Here is a 25,646-nt window from a genome sequence, read left to right as displayed (position 1 = left end):
GACATAAAAGGAATACAAATTGGAAAAGAAAAAGTAAAACTGTCACTATTTGCAGATGACATGATACTATAAATAGAGAATCCTAAAGATGCTACCAGAAAACTACTAGAGCTAATCAATGAATTTGGTAAAGTTGCAGGATACAAAATTAATGCACAGAAATCTCTTGCATTCGTATACACTAATGATGAAAGATCTGAAAGGGAAACTAAGGAAACACTCCCATTTACCACTGCTACAAGAAGAATAAAATACCTAGGAATAAACCTACCTAGGGAGACAAAAGACCTGTATGCAGAAAACTATAAGACACAGATGAAAGAAATTAAAGATGATACCAACAGATGGAGAGATATACCATGTTCTTGGATTGGAAGAATCAATATTGTGAAAATGACTCTACTACCCAAAGCAATCTACAGAATCAATGCAATCCCTGTCAAATTACCAATGGCATTTTTTATGGAACTAGAACAAAGTAATCTTTAAATTTGTATGGAGCCACAAAAGACCCCAAATAGCCAAAGCAGTCTTGAGGGAAAAAAATGGAGCTGGAGGAATCAGACTCCTTGACTTCAGGCTATACTACAAAGCTACAGTAATCAAGACAATATGGTACTGGCACAAAAACAGAAACATAGATCAGTGTAACAATATAGAAAGTCCAGAGATAAACCCATGCATCTATAGTCAACTAATGTATGACAAAGGAGGCAAGGATATACAATGGAGAAAAGACAGTCTCTTCAGTAAGTGGTGCTGGGAAAACTGAACAGCTACATGTAAAAGAATGAAATTAGAACACTCCCTAACACCATAATGAAAAATAAACTCAAAATGGGTTTGAGACCTAAATGTAAGACCGGACACTATAAAACTCTTAGAGGAAAACATAGGAAGAACACTCTTAGACATAAATCACAGCAAGATCTTTTTTGATCCATCTCCTAGAGTAATGGAAGTAAAAACAAAAATAAACAAATGGGACCTAATGAAACTTCAAAGCTTTTGCACAGCAAAGGAACCCATAAACAAGACCAAAAGACAACCTGCAGAATGGGAGAAAATATTTGCAAATGAATCAACGGACAAAGGATTAATCTCCAAAATATATAAACAGCTCATGCAGCTCAATATTAAAGAAACAAACAACCCAATCCAAAAATGGGCAGAAGACCTAAATAGACATTTCTCCAAAGAAGACATATTGATGTCCAAGAAGCACATGAAAAGCTACTGAACATAACTAATTATTAGAGAAATGCAAATCAAAACTACAATGTGGTATCATCTCACACCAGTTAGAATGGGCATCATCAGAAAATCTACAAACAACAAATGCTGGAAAGGGTGTGGAGAAAAGGGAACCCTCTTGCACTGTTGGTGGGAATGTAAATTGATATAGCCACTATGGAGAACAGTATGGAGGTTCCTTAAAAAACTAAAAATGGAATTACCATATGATCCAGCAATCCCACTACTGGGCATATACCCAGAGAAATCCATAATTCAAAAAGACACATGCACCCCAATGTTCATTGCAGCACTGTTTACAATAGCCAGGTCATGGAAGCAACCTAAATACCCATCGACAGATGAATGGATAAAGAAGTGTGGTCCATATATACAATGTAATATTACTCAGCCATAAAAAGGAATGAAATTGGGTCATTTGTTGAGACATGGATGGATCTAGAGACTGTCATACAGAGTGAAGTAAGTCAGAAAGAGAAAAATATTGTATATTAATGCATGTATGTTGAACCTAGAAAAATGGTTCAGATGAACCAGTTTGCAGGGCAGAAGTTGAGACACAGATGTAGAGACCAAGCTTATGGACACCAAGGGGGGAAAGCTATGGGGGCATGGCGATGGTGGTGTGATGAATTGGGTGATTAGAATTGACATGTATACACTGATGTGTATAAAATTGATGACTAATACGAACCTGCTGTATAAAAAAATAAAATTCAAAAATTAAAAGAAAATAAAGAACTATAATTAATGTCCTCAGAGAGATGAGAACATATTTTAATCCTTGAACAACAACAAGCGGCTGTAATAAAGAATTTTTCCTAACAACAGTTTGGAAATTAAAATGTAATTTAAAAAATTAAAAATTAAATCAAATAGTTGGAATATTGTTAATTTTTTCCAGAAAATAGAATAAGATGACAAAGAGATTTTATTATTTTATTTTATTTTATTTATTTATTTTTGGCTGTGTTGGGTCTTTGTTGCTGCCCGCCAGCTTTCTCTAGTTGCAGCGAGCAGGGGCTACTCTTCGTTGCGGTGCACAGGCTTTTCATTGCGGTGGCTTTTCTTGTTGCGGAGCATGGGCTCTAGGCACATGGGCTTCACTAGTTGCAGCACGTGGTCTCAGTAGTTGTGGCTCACAGGCTCTAGAGCACAGGCTCAGTAGTTGTGGCGCACGGGCTTAGTTGCTTCGTGGCATGTGGGATCTTCCTGGACCAGGGATCGAACCCGTGTGCCTTGCATTGGCAGGCAGATTCTTAACCACTGCGCCACCAGATGAGCCCCAACAAAGAGATTTTAAAATAGAAAAGATAAAACAACTAGAGTATCCATTCAGGTTGTACAACATTCACATAATAGGAGTATTAGGAAGAGGGAAGGGAGAAACAGAGGAAAAGTAATAATTTATTAAAAATTCTTTTTTTATTGAGATTTAATTGACATTATGTTTCATGTGTACAATATAATGATTTGATATGTGTGTATATTATGAAGTGATCATCACAGTAAATCTAGAAAATATGTCCAGCACCATACATAGTTACAATTTTTTTTCTTAAGATGAGAACTTTTAAGATTTACTCTCTTAACAACTTTCAAATACGCTATACAGCATTATTAGCGATAGTCACCAGGCTGTACATTTCATTCACAGGGCTTATGTATTGTATGAGTAGAAGTCCATACCTTTTGACCATCATCACCCATTTTGTCCACGTCCCACCCCCCACCTCTGACAACCACCAATCTGTTCTCTGTATCTATGAGTCTGTTTTTTTGTTTTAGGTTCCACATACAAGAAATAATTTTTAAAAACATTTTTTTTTTAGTGAGGGGTGGTGGGAGAGATAAATCAGGAGTTTGGGATTAACATATACACACTACTGTATGTAAAATAGATAAACAAGGACCTGCTGTATAGCACAGGGAACTATATTCAATGTCTTGTAGTAATCTATAATGGAAAAGAATCTGAGAAAGAAATGTATATATATATATATGTATATATATATTTGTTGTTGTTGTTCCTAATACTATTTTATTTTTCCTTGATCAACTATTGCAGCATTTTGCAAATTTTGTTTGTCTGTTCAGAAAAGCAATTTTTGGTTTTGTTGATCTTTTATTGTTTCTTTGTTTTCTATTCCATTAATTCCTGTGTTTATTTTTATTTGGCTTCTTCTAGTTTCTTTGGGTTTTCTCTGTTCTTTATACAATTTGTCTGCATTAATTTTTGAATCTTTTAACACATGCATATGAAGTTATAATTTTTTCTCTTAAATGCTGCATTAATACATTCACCAAGTCTTGAAATCTTGTGTTTCCATTGCCATTTAGTTGCAAATATTTTGTAACCCATCATGATTTTTTTTGTCCTTGAATTATTAAGGAGATTTTTTTAAAAATTTCCAAATGTATAAAAGAGGAATGACAGTTGTTCTCATATTTTATATTATGTGGGTCATTGTGTTATATACAAATGTGTTTATAAATCATTTGTAGTTTGCTAGTGTGTATTTTTGTTTATTGTGAGTGTTTCTTTTGATATGGGCTACTTAGGTTTATTATTATAAATAAAATATATCCTGGGACCTTCCTGGTGGTACAGTGGTTAAGAATCCACCTGCCAATTCAGGGAAGCCAGGTTTGAGTCCTGGTCTGGAAAGAAGCCACATGCCGTGGAGCAACTAAGCTCACACGCCACAACTACTGAGCCTGCGTGCCACAATTACTGAAGCCCATGCACCTAGAGCCCATGCTCCTCAACAAGAGAAGCCACTGCAGTGAGAAGCCTGTGCACTGCAATGAAGAGCAACCTCCGCTTTCCACAACTAGAGAAAGCCTGCACACAGCAATGAAGACCCAATGCAGCCAAAAATAAATAAACTAATTAAAAAATAAAATAAAATATATCCAAACATCTTAGAATTTCCTTCTGCCCTCTTACTTTGTGATTTATATTTACCAGGCTTTTTTGTTCTTTTTTCTATTTTTCTGCCTTGGATTAAATAATTTTTCTTAATTACATCCTTTCCTTTGTACTAATTTGAAAGGTATACATTCTATTTTTGTTCTCTGAATGATCAATATTAAATTTTTTATAACTGTTTTGATACATAGATATAATTACAATTCTATTTTTAATGTGCATACTAAACAAAATTTAATCTCTACCATTACTTGTAAATATTAGAAGGAAATTTAATACATGAACTTCAGTCGTACCCATCCTCTATGTTACTGTCTAAAGATTTCATTCCACTTCTTTGGTGGGAGGGACTCAACTGATCTCACCTTATTTTTAAACCTCTATATTTAGTTGTTAGTGTGGCTTTACCACATATACTCATTACTATTTCTGTTGACCCATATTTACTGCTTTTTAATTACCTTTGCTTCTTGCATCTAAGTTCTTTCTGGATCCAATTACCTTTCCTTTAAGTAAATCCTTTAGTAGTTTTTAAATTTTTTTAAACATCTTTACTGGAGTATAATTGCTTTACAGTGGTGTGTTAGTTTCTGCTTTATAACAAAGTGAATCAGTTATACATATATATATATCCCCATATCTCCTCCCTTTTGCATCTCCCTCCCACCCTCCCTATCCCACCCCTCTAGGTGGTCACTGAGCTGAGCTGATCTCCCTGTGATATGCAGCTGCTTCCCACTAGCTGTCTATTTTACATTTGGTAGTATAAGTCCATGCCACTCTCTCACTTCGTCCCAGCTTACCCTTCCCCCCACCATGTCCTCAAGTCCATTCTCTACGTCTGCGTCTTTATACCTGTCTAGTAGTTCTTTAATAAAGATTTGAATGTTAAGTTCAGTTATTTTTATTTTGTTATTGTTATTCAGTGATGTTTTAGATGGTTGTAGAATTCAAGATTGACAGTTATTTTCCATCAGTAACTTGAAGATATGTCTATTGTCTTCTGACTTTTAATATTGCTGCTGGGAAGTCTGCTCTTGATTTAGTATTGATCCTTTATAAGGTAAATCCATCCTTTGTCTGTGGTTGCTTTAAAATTCTTCACTTTGGTATATGTTGATTTTATTACTCTAAGTGCAGTTTTATATTTATTCATCTCATAATATCAGAAGTTGGAGTATAATTTCACTCAAAGAACATATGTCTTACCTCAGTTCTGGGAAGTTATAAGCTATTGTTTTCAAATAGCAAATTGTTTTCAGATTGCCTTTATCTTCCTTGGCTGCGTTCTGTATAATATCCTCAGATCTGTCTTCTAGTTTGCAAATTTTCTTCAAATATGCCTAATGTGCTGTTAAACTTGTCCTAGAAGTTTTCAATTTCAGGGATAATATTTTTCATTTTGCAAGTTCTGTTTGCTTCTTTCATACCTGTTTGTTCTTTTTTCATTACCTTAGTTTTTCATTATGTATTTTAGCCTATCTTAGCTCTTTAAGTAAGCATGTTTTAAATTATTATAGTCTCTTTCAGATTGTTCTGGTATTTCAGATTCTTAATAGGCCAGTCCTCCTGTTTGTTGTGTCTGCTGACTGTTCTCCATACTGTAAGGAAGAAACATACATTGTATCTGCATGTGATCTGTAGTTTTTGTTTGTGTGCTCATCTTCAGCACGGATTATTTTTATGTGTGCATATGAGGAAATTTCATGTGTACTGGTTTGCAGAAGTAGAATTACTCGGAAGGGATACCCGAAGTTTAGGTTTCTCACGAGAGACGTTTTTTCTTCTCTTATCCAGAGCCCCAGGAGGAGACATGCTTCACTTTCTTGGAGTTGTGGACAGAGATTTTATGTGTCCATTTCACTGAGAGTGTAGCCCTTCTCAGGCTGTAATTGCATTCTCAGCTTTCACCTCTGTACCTATATCAGCATTAAATTTCCAGTCTTTATCCTTTATATATAGTCTCTAATATATATATGTATAATATATAATATATTCATATATATAAAATTTCAGATACAGATATGGATATCTAGATAGATATATAGATATATACCTTCATAGGTATACCTATATAGATATCTATATCTATATCTGAAATCTTTCCAAATAGCTTTTTGTCAGCTTTTGAGATTACCCTGGCTATAAATTGCTGATAAGGCTTTTCTTTTGCATAGGTTTTGAACTGAACTATGTACTTGAAACTTTTGTTTATTTGTTATATTTTTATCAAGCATTTTATGTGTTCATAGCATTTTGTCTGCTTGTAAAATTGCTTGTTAAAGTTTGTAAAAACTTTAACCTATGCTGCTGAAAACAGAAAGCTAATTTCTTTTTATGTTTTTCTGTTTGTCTTATTTTACTGTAAGAGTTTGAAAGCTAGATATCCTATTTTTAATGTAACTCATGGTCACCATAATGATTTCCATAAGCATTTTCAAATGTTTATTCATTTACTTTTGTTTAACAAAATTAATAGCAAAGTAATTTTTAAATTTCTCATTATGGAAGAATAGTGCTTATTCCCTCCATGTTGTGTATCCTAGTAATCATTAGTATAAAATGTGAACTTATATACTTCATTTTTACTTTTTATTCTGTTTTCCTTCTGTTGTAGTAACATTAAAAAATCTTACAACATACTTTCGTGTGTTTTAGAAAACCCATCCTTTTTCATTTTTACCCTCAGGTTTCCCACTCCTGAGTTCTTAATTTTATTTGTCCATGTTCTGGAACATTTCTTTGAGTAATTCAGAAAACATGGCTAGATGGTATATTTACTTAGTTCTTACATATCTAGGAATGTCTCTTGGCTTCACAAGTGAACAACAGTTTACCAGGCTATAAAATTCTTAGGACATTGTGTTAGGTAGGTTCAAGCTAACTGCTGAAATAAAGGTCCAAAGTTATAGATCAAATAAGATAGAAATTGAATTCTCTGTAATCTAAGACTTATTATGTAACAGCAATCAATCTAGGCCTGATAGATGGCTTTGTTCCACGGGGCCATCTAAGCTGGTGGGGTCACATATATCATCACATCATTTGGCTTCCATTTCTGTGTCCAAGGTGGATGCTGCAGTTGGCATTGTTTTTTAGCCAGTGGGTAGGGGAAAGAGGAAGTCCATTGCAAGTAGATTTACATGTAAGATAATGATCCATAAGTTTTATACAGCACTTATATTCATATTCTGTTGTCTCAGGTTTGGCACATAACTACACCACTCTTAAGGGAGGCTGAACTTTGTTGAAGTTACTTTCTTTGTTTGAGTCCTTATTCTTTCTTTCTTGCTCCCCTCCTCCCTCCCTTTGAAATGTTAATTCATGCCATTTTCAATTTTTCTTTAAAATGGAAGTTTTATTTTTTTTAAATTTTCTCTCTTTTTTTCAGACATTTTAAAAAATATATAAATTTATTTATTTTTGACTGAGTTGGGTCTTTGTTGCTGTGTGCAGGCTTTCTCTAGTTGCGGCAAGTGGGGCTTACTCTTCGTTGTGACTCACAGGCTCTAGGCGCATGGGCTTCAACAGTTGTGGCACACGGGCTTAGTTGCTCTGCAGCATGTGGGATCTTCCCAGACCAGGGCTTGAACTCCTGTCTCCTGCATTGGCAGGCAGATTCTTAACCACTGCATCACTTCCAGTTCCCTAAATTGGAAGTTTTATATCTTAATTTTGTGTGTTCATTTTATATCAAGGATATTAACTCTCTGTCATGTTTCTGGAAAATCTTTTTTTAAACAATTTTGATATTTGCCTTTTAAATCTGTATATCATGTTTTTAGTACTTTTCCTTTTTAGTACCCTTCCTTCCCTTTATTCATATAGTTTATATTCTAACATATAGATTAATTTCTTCTCTTATATTGACTTAATAATTATTACATCTAACTACCTTTATACAAACGTATGGCCTTTCATTACAACTCTTTGCCTGTTCCCATTAGCTGTCTTTAATAGCTGAAAAACTTTTAAATCATCACCAGGGAGCTTATAGAAGATACTGATATCAGAGCTTAAGGAAAATGATGGCTTTGCCTAGGTGCCCTCCTCTAGAGTTGATGTAGATTAAGTTGCCTAGAGTGGCTTCCTCTATAGTGAATGTAAGTTAGACACTGTGTGGTTTAACAAAGAGAACCCCAGAAAAGTAGCTGAGGTCATTGAAAGAACAGATAAGTAGCTGCCATAATTTCAATGAGGGATTTTACATGCCTTATTGTAGAAAATATGTTTGGATTACTTGTTTAGGATTTTAGAAGTAGCTTTAATCTGTAATTACCGTAAAAGTCAGTTTGTTAACTAGGAAATGAGAGATAAATAACTTAGTTGCTAATATTGTTTTTGAAGGGAGAAATTCAGAAATTATATTTTTTGAGAAGTTAAAGGAAGACAGTATTCCTGCTCCTCGCTCTGTCGGCAATATTAAAATCAACTTTACCCCTCGAGTATTCCCAACTGCTCTCCGGGAATCACAGGTAGCAGCAGAAGAGGAGGTTGGTATACTTGCTGTTAGTTACAGTGACCACAATGAAAATATTTTTTATTCCATATATTGAAACTGTTACTGTTACTGGGTCTGAATTTTTAAAGTATTCATTAGGCTAAAGATATTACTTCATGAAAAAATTTAATATTTCCTTTTGAGAAAAATATATTTTGCAGGATTTTTATTTCTTTTTTGGCTCCAGAATGCTGATGAGAAAACACTGGTTTAATGTCCAGTGTTGTTGCTTATCCCAGGAGATAAAATGTTGCATGTGCATTTATTTTATCAAATACATCATTTTCCATAATAGATTTGTAAACTTTGGGTCAGTGTATGTCGCGGTAAGAAAAGATTTGTAAATTTATTATTTTATTACAATTAATTATTAATATCAAGTATTTCTAATGTGACATTTGGCATTAATATCTTTCATTCATTTATAAATTCCTGAGCTCTGGGATTTTGAATATTGTATATTTAGTTGTGTAAGCACTAAGAACTGCTTTTTTTTTTTTTTTACTATAAGGTGTGAACTGATACCTCAATTGATAAGTTGTGGAAATAATTGAATCTCCTTAAGATATAATGACACTTAATAAATATTAATTTTTTTCTTATTAACAGCATATTTCTATATTTTATTATTTATAAAAGTATCTCTGTAACTATAAAATTATAATTTTAAAAATCATTTATATATTTTTATAATGTAAAATATATATATATACATTATAAACAAGAAAAATAAAACAATATTCACATGAACTCCCAGAAATTTGGATGAAATTTGGACTAGAAATTTTTATACATTTGATCTTAATCAGCTAGTGAAGTTTAAAAAAAAGCTTAAAGATGTATAAAAACTAGAAGTTTAAAATCACCACCATCAATTATTTTATCAGTCTGCTCAGACTGCTATAACAAAGTACATAGACTGGGTGGCTTAAAGAACAGGCAATTACTTCTCACAGTTCTGGAGGCTGGGAAGTCCAAGGTCAGGGCGCTGGGGTGGGGTGGGGTGCCAGCATGCCCTCTGGTCTCTTCCTCTTCTTATAAGGACACTAATCTTACGATGGGAGTCTCATCCTCATACCTCATCCAAGCTTAATTATCGCCCAAAGGCCCCATCTCCAAATACCATCACATTGGTGATTAGGGCTTCAACATATGAATTTTGGAGGACACAAACATTCAGTCCATAAGAAATAGTATTTCCATCTTGTATAGGAAGATGGAAAATCTAAAAGTAACTTTTAATAAAACAAGACTTTTGTGTCCGTCATTAAACTTCATTCTCATTTCAGTGGCTACATAAACAAGCAGAGGCACGAAGAGCAGTGAATACTGACATTCCTGAACTTTGTGATTTAAAAGAAGAGGAAAAGAACCCAGAATGGTTGAAGGACAAAGGAAAGTAAGTTGTTTGAACTCTGCCCATGAGATTTATAATAAATTTATGTAGATATTAATACATATTTTCTAGTTATCTTGACATATGTGTGTGTGTGAGTTTGGGGGAGAAATAATGCAAATATGCCAATTCTGTAGGTAGTGCTTCCATATTTAAAAAGTCAGATCTTATAACAAATAAGACTCTCATTTTTATTGCTTTTATATTTATATGTCATGGAAGTGAAAAATATCATGTCTTTTGGATTGCTTATCAAAATCCCTTTTTAAATCACTTAACATTTAACATAAGTCCTTCATACTACTTCCCTTAAAACCATGGTTCTTTGGGGACTTCCCTGATGGCACAGTGGTTGGGAGTCCACCTGCCAGTGCAGGGGACATGGGTTCGAGCCCTGGTCCAGGGGAATCCCACATGCCGTGGAGCAACTAAGCTCGTGTGCCACGGCTGCTGAGCCTGTGCTCTGGGGCCCATGAGCCACGGCTGCTGAAGCCCGTGTGCCACAACTGCTGAGGCCCCAGTGCCTGGAGCCCGTGCTTCGCAACAAGAGAAGCCACAGCAATGAGGAGTCTGCACAACGCAACGAAGAGTGGCCCCCACTCGCCACAACTAGGGAGGGGCCTGTGTGCAGAAACAAAGACCCAACACAGCCAAAAATAAATAATAAATAAATTTATTAGAAAAAAAATCATGGTTCTTTAAAACTAGAGCTACTTTGGTTAGTCATATCCATCTTTAAAAGATTATCAAATTATCCTATAAATTATCATTTTATATCCAGACAGTCCTTTTATTTATTTATATGTGGCTCTATGTGTAAACTTTTAGACAGTTAACAACAATGAATTCTGCTATATTCTGTGGTAATTCGAGTTCATATTTTGAGGCAATTTTGTAGGTATTATTTATCTCATTTTATACACTTTTGTATTATTTTCCTATTGCTGCCATAGCAAACTACCACAAACTTAGTGGCTTAAAACAATACAAATTTATTATCTTATAGTTCTGGAGGTCAGAAGTCTAAAATGGGTTTTTCTGGGCTAAAATCAAGATATCAGTTGCAATCCTTCTGGAGGCTGTAAGGGAGAATCTATTTTCTTGGGTTTTCCAGCTTTGAGACTGCCCACATTCCTTGGCTTATGGCCCCCAACCAGCAGTTGCGTCACTCTGAACTTTGCTTCCATAGTCACCTCTCCTTGTCTGACTCTGACTCTCCTCCCTCTCTCTTTCTTTTATAAGTGCCCTTGTAATTACATTAGTCCCACTTGTATAATCCAGGATAATCTCCTACTGCAAGATCCTTAATTTAATCACATCTGGAGGGTTCTTTCTAACTAACCATTTTAGTTAATATATTCACAGGTTTTGGGGATTAGGATGTGGACATCTTTGGTGGGGAGATTTATCTGTCTAACTACAAAATCTGTGTTTTTCTTTTCTCATCTTCTCTCTGTTCATCCTTGGTCTTTTCTCGTATCTGATAACAACACCAGAGATTGATTTGTGGAGTTGAGCTGGAGTTAACAATTTTTCTGAAGTTCAGAAGCCTGGGGCTGACAGGTTTGTTCCTCTTACTCCCAACAAAAATCCCCTCTGCTTCTTCTCCATCTATTAAACCATTAAATAAATATCTGTTGATTACTTGCGGTTTGTCAGACTGTAGGCTAGGCTCTGAGCTACAGAGATCAGTAGAGAAGAGGGACATATACAAGTACTTATAACACTGTGTGGGAAGTACAATACATAGAAAATACAAATACTTATAACACTGTGTGGGAAGTACAATACATAGAAAGAACAAGGTAAATGAGAGTACAGAAGAGGGGCACCTAACCTTAAAGGAAGAAAGGTAGTTTCAGGAAGAGCTTCCTAAAGAATATAGCACCTGAGCTCCTCTTAATGATAAGGAGGAGTTTCAGGAGGAAGGACAGAAAGGCAATAGCAGAGGAGACAGTATGAGCAAAAGCTCAGAGGCAAGAATACTGTGATACATAGGTCAGGAACTGGGTAGTTTATTGCTTGCTAAAACATAAATTTGGTGCTAGGAATAATGCCAAATGAACCTAGAAAAATAGGCAGTGGCCTTGTGTTATTCTTACATTTTATTCTGTAAGGTGGGGAAAAATGTGTTGCAGAAACTATGGCAGAGGTCTTGAACCATTATGACATTGTTATAGGGTGAAGAGGAGAGCAGTGTGAGAAATATTCAGGAGGTAAAATAGGGAGGACTTCTTGAGTGATTGTTGGGGGGTGAGAGAAGAGTAGTTGTGGGCGACTTTGGGTTTCTAGTTTCAATGATTGATTATATGATGCCACCAACTGAATCAGAGAACTCTAGAAGAGGGCCATTTAGGAGGGAATGTAGGTAAGTTCAGTTTTGAATATGTTGAGTTTGAGCTGCCTCTTGGTCAGTCTGGCTGACAGTGTCCAGCAAGTTTGAAACTCAGGGGAGAGGCCAACAGTGTATTATGGATTTGGAGGTTATCAGCATTTACGTAGCAGTTGATTTACAAGAGTAGGTGAGATATCTGAAAAGAGCACGTAGACCAGAGGAGTAGTGGCCTAAGGATAAAACCCTGTGACCTACCAACATTTGAAGACCTGGTAAAATAAAGGAGTACACAAAAATACTCCCAGAAGCCAATGGAATAGAAACTTTCAGAGTTTTTGTTTTGTTTTGTTCTTCTTTAAGAATAGAAAAGGTTTGAATAGATGTGCAGATGAGACAGAAGAGGTGGCTGAACTGTCCTCGAGAAGAGTGGAGAAAATTGGGTCAAGGCCAAAGGTAGATGGTTTATCCCGATTTTGTTTTTGTTTTTCCTCTTGTTAAAAGTTGCATTCATTTTTACACTTTATGATAAAGATATATCTTTTGAAAAAAATTTACACTGCACATCAATTCAAAGTCCCCCTTGGTTTTTTTGTTTTTTGTTTTTTTTTTAACATCTTTATTATAAGTGCTTTACAATGGTGTGTTAGTGTCTGGTTTATAACAAAGTGAATCAGTTATACATATACATATGTTCCCATATCTCTTCCCTCTGGCATCCCCCTCACTCCCACCATCCTATCCCACCCCTCTAGGTGGTAACAAAGCACCGAGCTAACCTCCCCGTGCTATGCGGCTGCTTCCCACTAGGTATCTATTTTATGTTTGGAAGTGTATATATGTCCATGCCACTCTTTCACTTTGTCACAGCTTACCCTTCCTCCTCCCCATATCATCGAGTCCATTCTCTAGTAGGTCTGTATCTTTATTCCTGTCTTGCTACTAGGTTCTTCGTGACCTTTTTTTTTTTTTCTTAGATTCCATATATATGTGTTAGCATACAGTATTTGTTTTTCTCTTTCTGACTTACTTCACTCTGTATGACAGACTCTGGGTTTATCCACCTCACTACAAATAACTCAATTTCGTTTCTTTTTATGGCTGAGTAATATTCCATTGTATATATGTGCCACATCTTTATCCATTCATCTGTTGAATGGACACTTAGGTTGCTTCCATGTCCTAGCTATTGTAAATAGAGCTGCAATGAACATTTTGGTACTTGACTCTTTTTGAATTATGGTTTTCTCAGAGTATATGCCCAGTAGTGGGAGTGCTGGGTCGTATGGTAGTTCTATTTTTAGTTTTTTAGGGAACCTCCATACTGTTCTCCATAGTGGCTGTATCAATTTACATTCCGATCAACAGTGCAAGAGGGTTCCCTTTTCTCCACACCCTCTCCAGCATTTATTGTTTCTAGATTTTTTGATGATGGCCATTCTGACTGGTGTGAGATGATATCTCATTGTAGTTTTTTTTTTTTTTTTTTTTTGCGGTACGCGGGCCTCTCATTGCTGTGGCCTCTCCCGTTGCGGAGCACAGGCTCCGGACGTGCAGGCTCAGCGGCCATGGCTCACGGGCCCAGCCGCTCCACAGCATGTGGGATCTTCCTGGACCGGGGCACGAACCCCGGAAGGATTGGGGTGGGAGTTGGAGTCAGTTATGGCAGAACAGGAATAAGAAAGTGCAAAGGAATAGAGGGGGATGAGAGTAGGAAAGACCAGCAAATACGAATTTTCATGTGAGGACAAAGAAGAAGCATGCTTTTAGATCAGCCCAAAGATAGCAGGTTGATGGAGATGGTTAGAGAGTCCTTTGGCATAAGATGTTTTTGGTGCTGGGACTGGCTAAACATCTTAGACAGTGTTTGGTCTGGTCTTATTTTTGATATACTAATGCTGTGATTTCGATTTAAGTGTGGAAAGAGCAGATAAGATCATTGAGCTGAGGTTGGCATTTGACAAGTACAGCAAAAGACGTGTGTGTGTGTGTGTGTGTGTGTGTGTGTGTGTGTGTGTGTGTGTGACTGCTGGCAAAAGCAATGAATTGCCAGCAACCTCGTGCAAAAGTATACTTGGTTGCAGTCAGGTGTGACTGGTAGATTGTAATCACTTCAGTCTGTTGTTTTTTGTACCTTTTTGCCTCACTGCCTCCAATTAGGTAGAATAAGAAAGAGAAGCAAAATAGGAGAAGAAAAGAGTTAAAAATGAGGAGAGATGGAAGAAAACTTAGTAACTAGTGACACCCAGGGAAACAAAGTACAGTTAATCATAGTGCCAAGTACAAACAGATAAAAGGAAAGGTACTAATTATTAGAGAGAAATGTATCCTCTCTGGCAATGTAATGCAGTACAAAAGACAGAAACAGACATAATAGAACCCATTCAGAAGCAGTGTTGAATTTAAGCCAAAAGATAAAATACTTTCATCTCCAGAGGCTTTGTTTCATGCTAGCCTTCTATATTTACACAGGCAAAAACAATCCAACTGTCCTTTATTGTTTTTAAACCCGTGGGTAGAAGTGGACAAGACTTCCAAAAGCAGTAGTTTGAGAAAATTGTTTATGGGATTGTATCTACTCAAAAGAGACTCTTAGAAAAAGCCATAGAATGTTTCATTTTTTTAACCTAGCATTCTATTGCCAAGTCTTAGTTTTAAATGCCAAATCTACCTTTCAGGAAAATTTATAAGCTTAGGTAATTTCATTTGCTCATGAGAACATTTTACCGTTGGCAATTAATATTGTACCAGATAGCTTTTTACTGAGAACGTCTCACATAAAACAGAGTTTCTGTGCTCTAATTTATATATTCGCATGGTGTGTTGTTATTTAACAGCCTTACATGACTCAGAATCTGTAAATAATAGCTACCCTTCCAGTCACTTATAATCATATAAGGTTAGATGAATTGTTGTTCTGTCCCACTGATGTTACTTTGTGCTTGAGTTTTAGCATGCGTTTTTTTGGATACTCTCTTAACCCCAGTCTGAAAGTTCCTTCTTCCCCCACATTAGGACCACTTGAATGCCATCTGCATACCTCACTCTCTACAGCAAATTGTAATGTTAGATAGGAGGAAATTAAGGATATATAATTCTACAATCTAGCACCCAGCATCATATTACTGTTGTTACGTAAAATTACCTACATTAGTTCTAGTGTCTGAATTTTCTTTTTTTTTTTCTTGGCCTAAGTGTCAGATTTTATAGCCTGCCCAATACTCCAGTCCTTTTAAGACTGAGGCTCTGCTTTGCTTTTACTTATTCTCTTTCCACCCAAGTTAATTCTCTTCTGAACCCCAGCTTTGTGTGTGGGAGCCTGCTATTTGATGACCGACTAACCTAGTACCAACTTGTGCCAGTCTGAATTTCTGTTTGCTTGCTGTTTGTGAATTTTCTGTAGCTGGATTCTATCTGCCTGTCTGGATGTCCTTTTACTTCACGTTGGACTTTTTATTACTGATTGTTAACCACCTGTTACCATCTTCTCCCAACACAGCATACAGTTCTACTTGCCAGATTGAATTTCTTTCTAGCACTTTGGTTTGGATCCATGCCCTGGCAAGGACTGTGAAGAGTTAGCCTACCACAGTTTCATAGGTGCTGACAGAAGTCAGGAGACTCATGAGTCAAAGAGAAAGGACTTTACTATTCAAGTCACATCAAACAGCATGACCTTCATGTTGGTTCCCTCTGCCCCTAAAGTCCCATGGGGCCAATGCAGAGGGGGACCCAGGTGGATGCTGTACACACAGTAGGTTTGGTACCATAGCTGAGAAGACCAAGCTTAAGGAACACAGTTTTTTATAGAGGATTATTAGCAAACCTGTCCAATTTTTGCCTCACAAGGTGATGATATCTTTATTATACTGAGCAGTGAACAAATCTATTCTTTGCCCCAGAGACACTATCTCTATCTTCCAAGGCTGTGCACTATACAAACATCTTTGAAAAGATAGTCCCAAACAGAAGCTGTCAGTGCATCTGACATATGACACGCAGGGTAAAAGACCCATGGAGAATTGTCTCCCAGTATCCTCTTGTACTTGCCTACTTTCAGAACAGACCTGCCAAATCTGCCTTGCTCTGCTGCATTTTTTACAACTTTATTTGTTTATGGAGATAAGACAGTTTTCTTATGCTGCTACCTTTTGCCTGACTTAAAGAAGTTTAGAAGCCATTTTCTAAGATGACTTCTTTGACATAATTATAATTTTGTTTGTTGATTGTATGTATTTTACAGCCCATAATATTCTGTTGCAGTACAGTCCCTATTATGGCCTAACTTGTCATTTTATTTTGTATGCAGTATCCTTTTCCTCCTTCCATCCTGAGTGCTAAATTGTACTGGTTGATGTTCCTTCACTAAGGTGCACTAATACTCAGTTTTAGAAGCTCTTGAGATACCAAGAATGTTTTCTACCCACATAAGATGCTGAAAGAAACCAGGACCTTAAAAGTCTTTTGAGGGGTAGGTGGCTGTTAGAGTCCTTATTACCCACAAAACAGAGCTGTTGTGTCTTGTATTGGAATATGTGTTACTCTCTGCCTCCATTGCTGTTTCTAAGCCCCACTGCTTTTTTTTTTTTAAAATAAGCAAACATTGTTATAGTTTAACTGGCAGATTTTTTCTTACTATATATAAAATGACGGTGTGACATATAACCTGTAACATCTCAGTATAAAAAGAACAGTACTACCAACGTACAAATTCTACATCCTGCTTCCTTTAGTCATTTCTTTTTTTTTAAATTAATTTTTATTGGAGTATAGTTGCTTTACAATGTTGTGTTAGTTTCTACTGTACAGCAAAGTGAATCAGCCATACATATACATATATCCCCTCTTTTTTGGATTTCCTTCCCATTTAGGTCACCACAGTGCATTAAGTAGAGTTCCCTGTGCTATACAGTATGTTCTCATTTGTTATCTATTTTATACCTAGTATCAATGTAAGCCCCACTGCTTTTGACTTCCCTTAACTCTTTTCTGCCCCTTTCTTTACTTCCCTCCACATTGCTTCTTTCTTATCACTCCTGCTTCTTGTAGCTTCTCCTGTGCTGAACTGTTGCTCAAAATGTTTGGCCCTTTTGGCCATTGCCAATCAGAATGTTTCTTTCTTTACAAAGTCAAGCCAATCAATCGTCATAAAAATGACAGGAGTGTTTGCAATTGTCCACGTCTCTTTTGTTCTTTCTGTACAGTCAGTACCATAAGGACTCAATATGTTTTGAATGAGTACTTTTGCATGATTCTTTTCATTGGCATTGCTTTATTTGGAGCCATCAGGCGAGACTTACTGGTTATTAGCTTCTCTGTTTAAATTTGGTGTTCAAAGGCTACTGCCCTTAAGACAGGTTTAATTTTTTTTCCCTTTCCTTTTGAAATTCAGCTATTTCTGAGTTCAGAACCATTCTGAAAGCCATAAAGCAAATTATGCTTTATTGGATGTTTGTACTGGTATTGAACTTTAAAGAATATAATGTTCATTTGGATTTATATTTTAATATATATGTAAACATTAAAAATGTTTAATACTTCATATTTCTTGCTATTATGCCTCCTACAGTGGCTCTTATTTTTTTAAATTTTTATTGGCGTATAGTTGATTTATAATGTTGTGTTATAATGTTGTGTTAGTTTCAGTTACAGCAAAGTGAATCTGTTATACATATATATATATATGCACTCTTTTTTAGATTCTTTTCCCATATAGATCATTACAGAGTGTTGAGTAGAGTTCCCTGTGTTATACAGTAGGACCTTATTAGTTATCTGTTTTATATATAGTAGTGTGTATATGTCAATCCCAATCTCCCAGTTTATCCCTCTCCCCACTTTTCCCTCCTACATGCTACACTGGTTTGTTTCCTACATGCTACACTGGTTCTTTTAATACTGCTCATTGTAAGCTGTTCTTCCCTTAGAATCTGGGAGAATTTTTCTGTTAAAACTGTTACATTATAAAACTGTAAACTTATATTAAAGATGAAAAATGGAGCTCCAAATAAATGTATTAATATAAGGTTTATATAGATATAGACCAATGGAATAGATAGCCCAGAAACAACCTTCACATATGAAAATCATATGGTCAAATGATTTTCAACAAGGGTGCTAAGAATATTTAATGGAGAAAGGATGTTGTTTTTCAACAAATGGTGTTGGGAAAACTGGATATCCAGTTTTCATTTCATTTTCAGCCTTTATTCCAAAGAATGAATTTGAACCCTTACCTAACACCATATACAAAAATTAACTCAAAATGGATCAAACACCTAAACATAAGAGCTAAAACTATAAAACTCTTAGGGGAAAACATAGGATTCTTCATGACATTAGATTTGGCCATATTTCTTGGATGTAACATCAAAAGCACAGGCAACAAAAGAAAAAATGGTTATTTTGGAATGCGTCAAAATTAAAACCTTTTGTGCATCAAAGACACTGTCAAAAGAGTGAAAAGACAACCCATGGAATAGAGAAAATATTTGCAAATCATATATCTGAAAAGGGTTAATATCAGAATACATATAAAGAACTTCTACAACTCAACAGCAAAAAATAAACAGCCTGATTAAAAAATGTGCAAAGGACTTAAATAGACCTTTCTTCAAAGATATGCACATGGCTAATAAGCACGTGGAAAGATGTCGAACATCACTAATCATTCAGAAAATGCAAATGAAAAGCACAATGAGATAATACTTCACACACAGAAGGATGGCTATTATTAAAAAAACAAACAAACAACAACAAAAAAAAACAGAAAATAACAAGTGTTGGTGAGGTTGTAGAAAAATTGGAACCCTTGAACACTGTTGGTGGGAATGTAAAATGGTGGTGCACAGTAGAGAAAACAGTATGGAGGCTCCTCAAAAAGTTAAAAATAGGCTTACCATATGAGGGAATTCCCTGGCAGTCCAGTGGTTAGGATTCCATGCTTCCATTGCAGGGGGCACGGGTTCGAACCCTGGTTAGGGAACTAAGTTCCTGCATGCTGTGCAGCATGACCAAAATAAAAAGAATTCCCATATGATCCAGCAGTTCTGTCTAGATATACACACAAAAGTATTGAAAGCAGGGACACAAACAGATATTTGTATACCATGTTTATAGCAGCATTATTCACAATAGCCAAAAGGTGAAAGCAACCCAAGGGTCTATTGATGGATAAATGAATAAACAAATGTGATATATCCATACAGGAGACTATTACTCAACCTTAGAAAGGAAGAAAATATTGTCACGTGCTACAACATGATGAACCTTGAAGACATTATGCTAAGTAAAATAAGCTAGGCACAAAAGGACAAATATTGTCCTTATATGACTCCACTTATATGAGGTACCTAGAGTAGTCAAACTCACAGAGACAGAAAAAGAATGGTGGTTGTCGAAGGTAGGAGGGAATGGGGAGTTATTGTTCAATAGGTGTAGAGTTTCATTTTGGGAAGATGAAAAAGTTCTAGATATGGATGGTGCTGATGGTTGTACAAAAGTGTGTAAAGTGTGTATGCATTTAATGCCACTAAGCTGTACACTTAAAAATGGTTAAAGTGGTAAATTTTAAAATTAAATTAATTTAAAAAGAAGGTTTGTAGTAGACACAATAGGTTATCTAGCCAACATTTATCATCTCCTTTTATCCTTGTTGGCGGAGTCCCTATTTTGTTTAGGTGTGTAGACCTTGCCTATGTGACTTAGGGTGGGGACCCTGTCCCAAGTTCAGCTATAAATTCTGATTGACTGCAACAAATCAGGATTACTTTCATTACACTGCTGGTGTGTGTGTGTGTGTTTTATGTATATGTGCAGTAATGTGTATTATAATATTGTTTATAAAAGCTAAGTATCGGGAAACAAAACACCTAAATGTCTCTCAGTAGGAGGAGACTGGTTTTAGAAATCCTTGCACAAATGAGAGAGTGGTCTGTAAAAATAGTATATCTCTATATTTATTAACATGGACAGATGGTCATATTGTTGAATTTTTTTAAACGTTCCCAAACAGCAGTATATAGCATTGAGGAGTGAAACTGGAGAGAGAGAGAGAGAGAGAGAGAATGGGTAGAAGGATTGAGAACAGGAGAAACTGGTGTTTTTTTTTAAGGCAAAATATTTTTTAAGGGTAGATATTTTTGGTCAGTGAGATGGGAAAGGAAGTGAACTGGGAGATTTCTGGGCAAGGTTTCCTTGCTCTCAAGGAGCATATACCAGAAAATACCGTCCCATTTTCTTCTAATGAATATTGTGTCTGAATGTGGCACCTTGAACTATGCATGAGGAAAACCAGCTCCAGGATGAAGTAGCTGCTGAGTCCAGTAGGGTGGAGAAATGGAAGGAACCTGAGGCCTTGATAAGATCCTTGTTCTGCTGATCATATTGGGCATGGAGCCTTTCCCTCTGAACTTGTTTAATGTGAGGTGATCTATTTCCTTCCTTGTTTAAACCAGTTTGAGTTGAGCTTCTGTTCCTTGCAGTCAGAAACATCCTAGCTGAAATGAGACATTTCAGAAAGGTAAACTGTTCCCACAGAATTAGCTTTTCTAGTTTGAGGAAGTTATTTTAAACTTGAGTCAGGCTTAGGTTAAATGTCACAGTGGTGTCATTTTACCTTTTATTCATGATTTGCTGTCTCCTTTTATGGGTCTACTTTTGAAGTCATCATGTTTATTATTCTAGAATTGTAAAGTGTAGAGTACAATCGACTGGAAATGAATACAAAGTACAAAGTGTTGTTTTTATGGCACTTTTATATTTGGCAAAGTATTTTCTATTTTCCTTGGTTTATGCATTTTTCGAAATACCAGGAACTGTACATGAAAAGCAAACAAGACGCTTTATGTTTTAAATACATCCTTTAATTATGTACATCTCTTTATTTGAAGAGAATTTTGGAAGGTTTGAACTGAAAGAGTGTATTTATTAGGATGCTTTTGTTTTGCAAGTAACTGAGAAACCCAATTTAAACTGACTTAATGTTTAAAGGAATTTATTGGCTTATATAACTAAAAAGCTAAAGGTGTGTTACATTTCGGGTAAAGCTTGATCCAACAGCTTAACTGCCTTTTTATCCTTTTCATAATTCAATAGTATCAACTTTATTCTAGTGCTAGCTCCTCCCACAGTATGAAAGATGGTCAGCAACAATTTGGGCTTATATGCTTTCTTCATTTGTGTCCAGCAGGGGGAGTTTTCCCAATTTTTCGTTCTCCCACTTTGGTAATAAAATCACAGGCTTCATTCTCAATAGACCAGTTTAGGTCATAAATCCATCCCTTTGTCAATCATTGTAGCAGGGTGGATGGAAATATGCCTGTTGGCTTAAGCTGTTGATTGGCTACCCTTGGAGGTGGAGGTGAGGTCAGTCCCGTTCAGATTACATGCTGATGTATGGAGGATAGGTGGGCTTAGTGCCACCCGCAATGTCCATTTTACAAGGAATGGAAAGAAAGGAGGCCATCCATCCCCTGTGCCAAATATCATTAGATATTATTTCTGTGTTTCTCCTTTAGTGTTACATTGTTTTTCTTTTATGTTTTCGTCTCATTAGCAAATTGTTTGCAACAGAAAACTATTTGGCAGCTATTAATGCGTACAACTTAGCCATAAGACTAAATAGTAAGATTCCACTACTGTATTTGAATCGGGCTGCTTGCCATCTAAAACTGAAAAACTTACACAAGGCCATAGAAGATTCTTCTAAGGTATGTGTATCTATTTATTTATATATGGTGCTTTAAAATTGTTATGCTCCTATTTATTGGTTTAAATGATGCCCTTATCTTTTGTCAGTTAAATTTGAATAAGTGAGTTGCAAGGATTTTAAGAATCTTGCTTTTTACATCTTTTTACTGAAAAAAAAAATTCTTTTTTTTTATTTTGTCCATGCCACGTGGCTTGCAGGATCTTAGTTCGCCAACTAGGGATCGAACCTGTGTCCCCTGCATTGGAAGCACAGAGTCCTAACCAATGGACCCCCAGGGAATTCCCCCCCAAAAGAATTTTTTTTTTTTTAATGGACAAGGAACTAGTGTTTCTTGAGACTTCAAATTAGATTAGAGATCCCCTATCAATTGCCCTGGTGTATCAGTTGAAGTTCAGAAGGAAATTAGTAAATGGTTGTCAGTTTGTGCTCACCTTTTTTCTTATTAAAGTTTTGCAGACTTGATGCGAGATAGAAGAACACTTGGTGTCACTACCGCTTGCACAGTAAAAGGATATCTCCATGATTATTTTTCCATTTTCAGAGTAACTTAGTATATTCTAATTTCCATTATGAATATCATGTCATTATCTTAAACTTCTAGTTTTTTCTGTTTCCCCCCCCCCCATATCAAAGTAACTTGTTTTAAGGGAAATCACATGCAAAATCTCTTATGTGTCTCCTTGAGATTGAGGATATGGAGGAAACAATCAAGTCCTCGTATTTTTTTTTTTTTTTTTTGCGGTACGCAGCGGGCCTCTCACTGTTGTGGCCTCTCCTGCTGCAGAGCACAGGCTCTGGACGGGCAGGCCCAGCGGCCATGGCTCACAGGCCCAGCTGCTCCACGGCATGTGGGATCTTCCCAGACCAGGACACGAACCCGTGTCACCTGCATCGGCAGGCGGACTCTCAACCACTGTGCCACCAGGGAAGCCCTAGTCCTCATATTTTGATCTCATTAAGCTATTGAAGATGTGACAATATTTTTGTGATCCAGTTTTCCTTTTAGTAGCATAATTTCGGGCACAAACAAATATTTATTGAATGAATGAATAAACGGAATCACCAAATTTAAATATAAAAGCATTATATATAGTATATATAATACTATAATTAATAGCATTAATTAAATTAATGCTGTTTAATCATCCCTGCTAGTAAAGGTAAAGCTGTAGAGGTTTCAAATGATAAACTAAATCATAAGTTTGGGGGCAAGGGTATGAATCTCATATAGGAACAATTGAACAAGTCCTAAAATTGTTCAACATAAATGTATGTATTTGATAAATTCCTGTCCTAGTTAAGCCAAAAATTTAGGTGGGTGAGGGCTTGAGGCTTGTTTTAAAGTTGAGTTTTATCATGTTTTTGCTCAAGTTTAAATTAGGAAATTATATTTTTCCCTATTTTTTTTTCTTTTTGTAAGGCACTAGAATTATTGACACCACCTGTTGCAGACAATGCTAATGCAAGAATGAAGGCACACGTACGACGTGGAACAGCATTCTGTCAACTAGAATTGTATGTAGAAGGTAAGAAATGACAGAAACGTTTTAAGTTCCAAGTTATACTCTAAAAAAAATGTCATTGCCATTATTCAAGATGACTCCATTATTTTATACTTTTAGCATTTAATTTAATTTAATTCTTTGCAATTTCTGAGAAAACAAAAGATGATTTGAAATATTTTAAAAAATCATTGTTGTAGAAGGGAATTAACACAAGATATAAACATCTCCCTAGGTCTAGGGAGATGCTGTAGTATCAGACAAGTTTTTTTGTGGAAAGATGTGTGATAAATGAGTCACTTAAGATATAATGGAAATTTTAAAATGAGCTTCTTTGGTCAGACACACAGACACTACATACATACATACATACATACATACATACATACATACATTCATAAGCTCAGAAATAACTGATCTACCACAATGTATGATCAATTGCTTATTTTTGTGAGACCGTACTAAGGTTTGTAATTCAGTCTCATGTGTATGGAAGCCATATTTATTTAATTTTTATTGTTTTAATTTTTATTGTTTTTCATTTTTAATGTAATTAAGGACTATTTGCAGTTACTCATATTGCCCCCGAGTTTTATCTTCAGTGCTCTTCTTCCCATACTTCCCTACCCAGATTCCCGTTCAGTTTCCCTTTATTCAAGGCCTAAAGGCCTATTCCTGATGATGTCTTGCCAGGGAATTGGCTTTAGCTTATAAAGTTTTATTATTTCTGACTTGTTTGTAAGCTTGTTTCTGCCATTTTTAGGTTTTTCCAACCAAAGCATCCAAATTAGGTTTATATGCCTATCCTTTTTTTTAAGAGTCTTATTCAGCTTCATGAGGATAAAAATGATCAAGACAGGAATGAAACACTGTAAGCATTCTTTAGGAATTGCAGCATCCTAGACTTTTTTGAGCTAAAAGGACCCTCCTTTCATTTTAAAGATGAGAAAATGGAGACTTAGAGACATTAAGTGATTTGCCTGAAGTGGCATGGCAAATCAATAGCACCTGGAAGTCAAGTTTCCTTAGAAATTCTTCTCACTGATATTTTTGTTAAAGATTTAGATCCAGTTATATATTTTTAACAACCAGTCCACAATGCTTTCCTTTTTAACCAATTTTCCTCAAAGAAATTTTGTAGATAGGATAGTTAGGAGAAAAAAAGAGAGCACAAACTATAGTCTATAAATTATATAAAGTATGGATTGAGTCTACCAAAATTATTTTTTAAAATCTAGAATTCTGAAAGAAGATGGCATTTATTACTTTTTCATTGAGGTGATAAAAATGTCCTTTTGATATATGAGTTTTGAGTCTATTCATGCTTTAATGAATTTAAGCTGTTAGCTTATTTGTATTTCAGTTTAAAAAAACTGCTTCTTACTGAATCTTGAATGAAATCATAATTATTTCTGAAATTACTGAAAAATTTCTTCAGTCTCTTAGAGACCATGTATGTGAAAATGGGAATCTGACTAAAACCCGTTGCTTGTGCTGAACCATGGATTTAATGATTCTTTTTATTTTTTAAAAATATTGTTTAGATAACACAAGTATTTATAAAATATTTTATTCATCATCATTGCTATATAAATATAGGCCTACAGGATTATGAAGCTGCCCTTAAGATTGATCCATCCAACAAAATTGTACAAAATGATGCTGAGAAGATTCGGAATATAATTCAAGGAACACAACTAAAATCTTAATGACTACTAGAAGCAACTAGGCATTGTACTAGGTATTGTTCTAAGTTTTACAAAAATAACTGGAGGCATTAGGAATCTGTGCATATTATGGCTGATTATACAGAATCACTTTCTCTTTAGTTCTGTACAGGGCAGAATATTATAAATCTGTAGAAAATGAAATGTTTGATTTCAGTGGTTTTTGAATAAGTAAGTCAAAGTAAGAATAATCTATTTTAATTATTTGTTTCATATTACAACATAATTGTATTTTTTTGTTACTGAATTCAGCTTGCCCTTATAACTAACAAAATATTTGTTGGTGTGAT

At 35.6% G+C, this 25,646-nt stretch overlaps 1 protein-coding gene across 2 annotated transcripts in view; it reads left to right on the top strand.

Annotated features, from left to right (window-relative positions):
* DNAAF4 (dynein axonemal assembly factor 4) overlaps positions 1–25,646 on the top strand; it is a 75,599-nt gene extending 49,953 nt beyond the window's left edge. Inside the window, exons 5-9 of one of the 2 annotated variants that reach the window (XM_027123079.1) lie at positions 8,534–8,679; positions 9,977–10,086; positions 21,972–22,125; positions 23,548–23,653; positions 25,229–25,646. In XM_027123079.1, the coding sequence (XP_026978880.1) occupies positions 8,534–8,679; positions 9,977–10,086; positions 21,972–22,125; positions 23,548–23,653; positions 25,229–25,338 (626 nt within the window). In that variant the 3' untranslated portion in view covers positions 25,339–25,646. The remainder of the gene's footprint in view (positions 1–8,533; positions 8,680–9,976; positions 10,087–21,971; positions 22,126–23,547; positions 23,654–25,228) is intronic. The other variant, XM_027123080.1, reaches the window with a different exon arrangement.

The sequence above is a fragment of the Aethalodelphis obliquidens genome, unplaced genomic scaffold (genome assembly GCF_003676395.1).
Source record: "Aethalodelphis obliquidens isolate GAN/ISIS:26980383/991018 unplaced genomic scaffold, ASM367639v1 scaffold26, whole genome shotgun sequence".
Taxonomy (NCBI): Eukaryota; Metazoa; Chordata; class Mammalia; order Artiodactyla; family Delphinidae; genus Aethalodelphis; species Aethalodelphis obliquidens.
The sequence above is the reverse complement of the archived record's forward strand: the minus strand, read 5'-3'. Positions and strand labels throughout refer to the sequence as shown.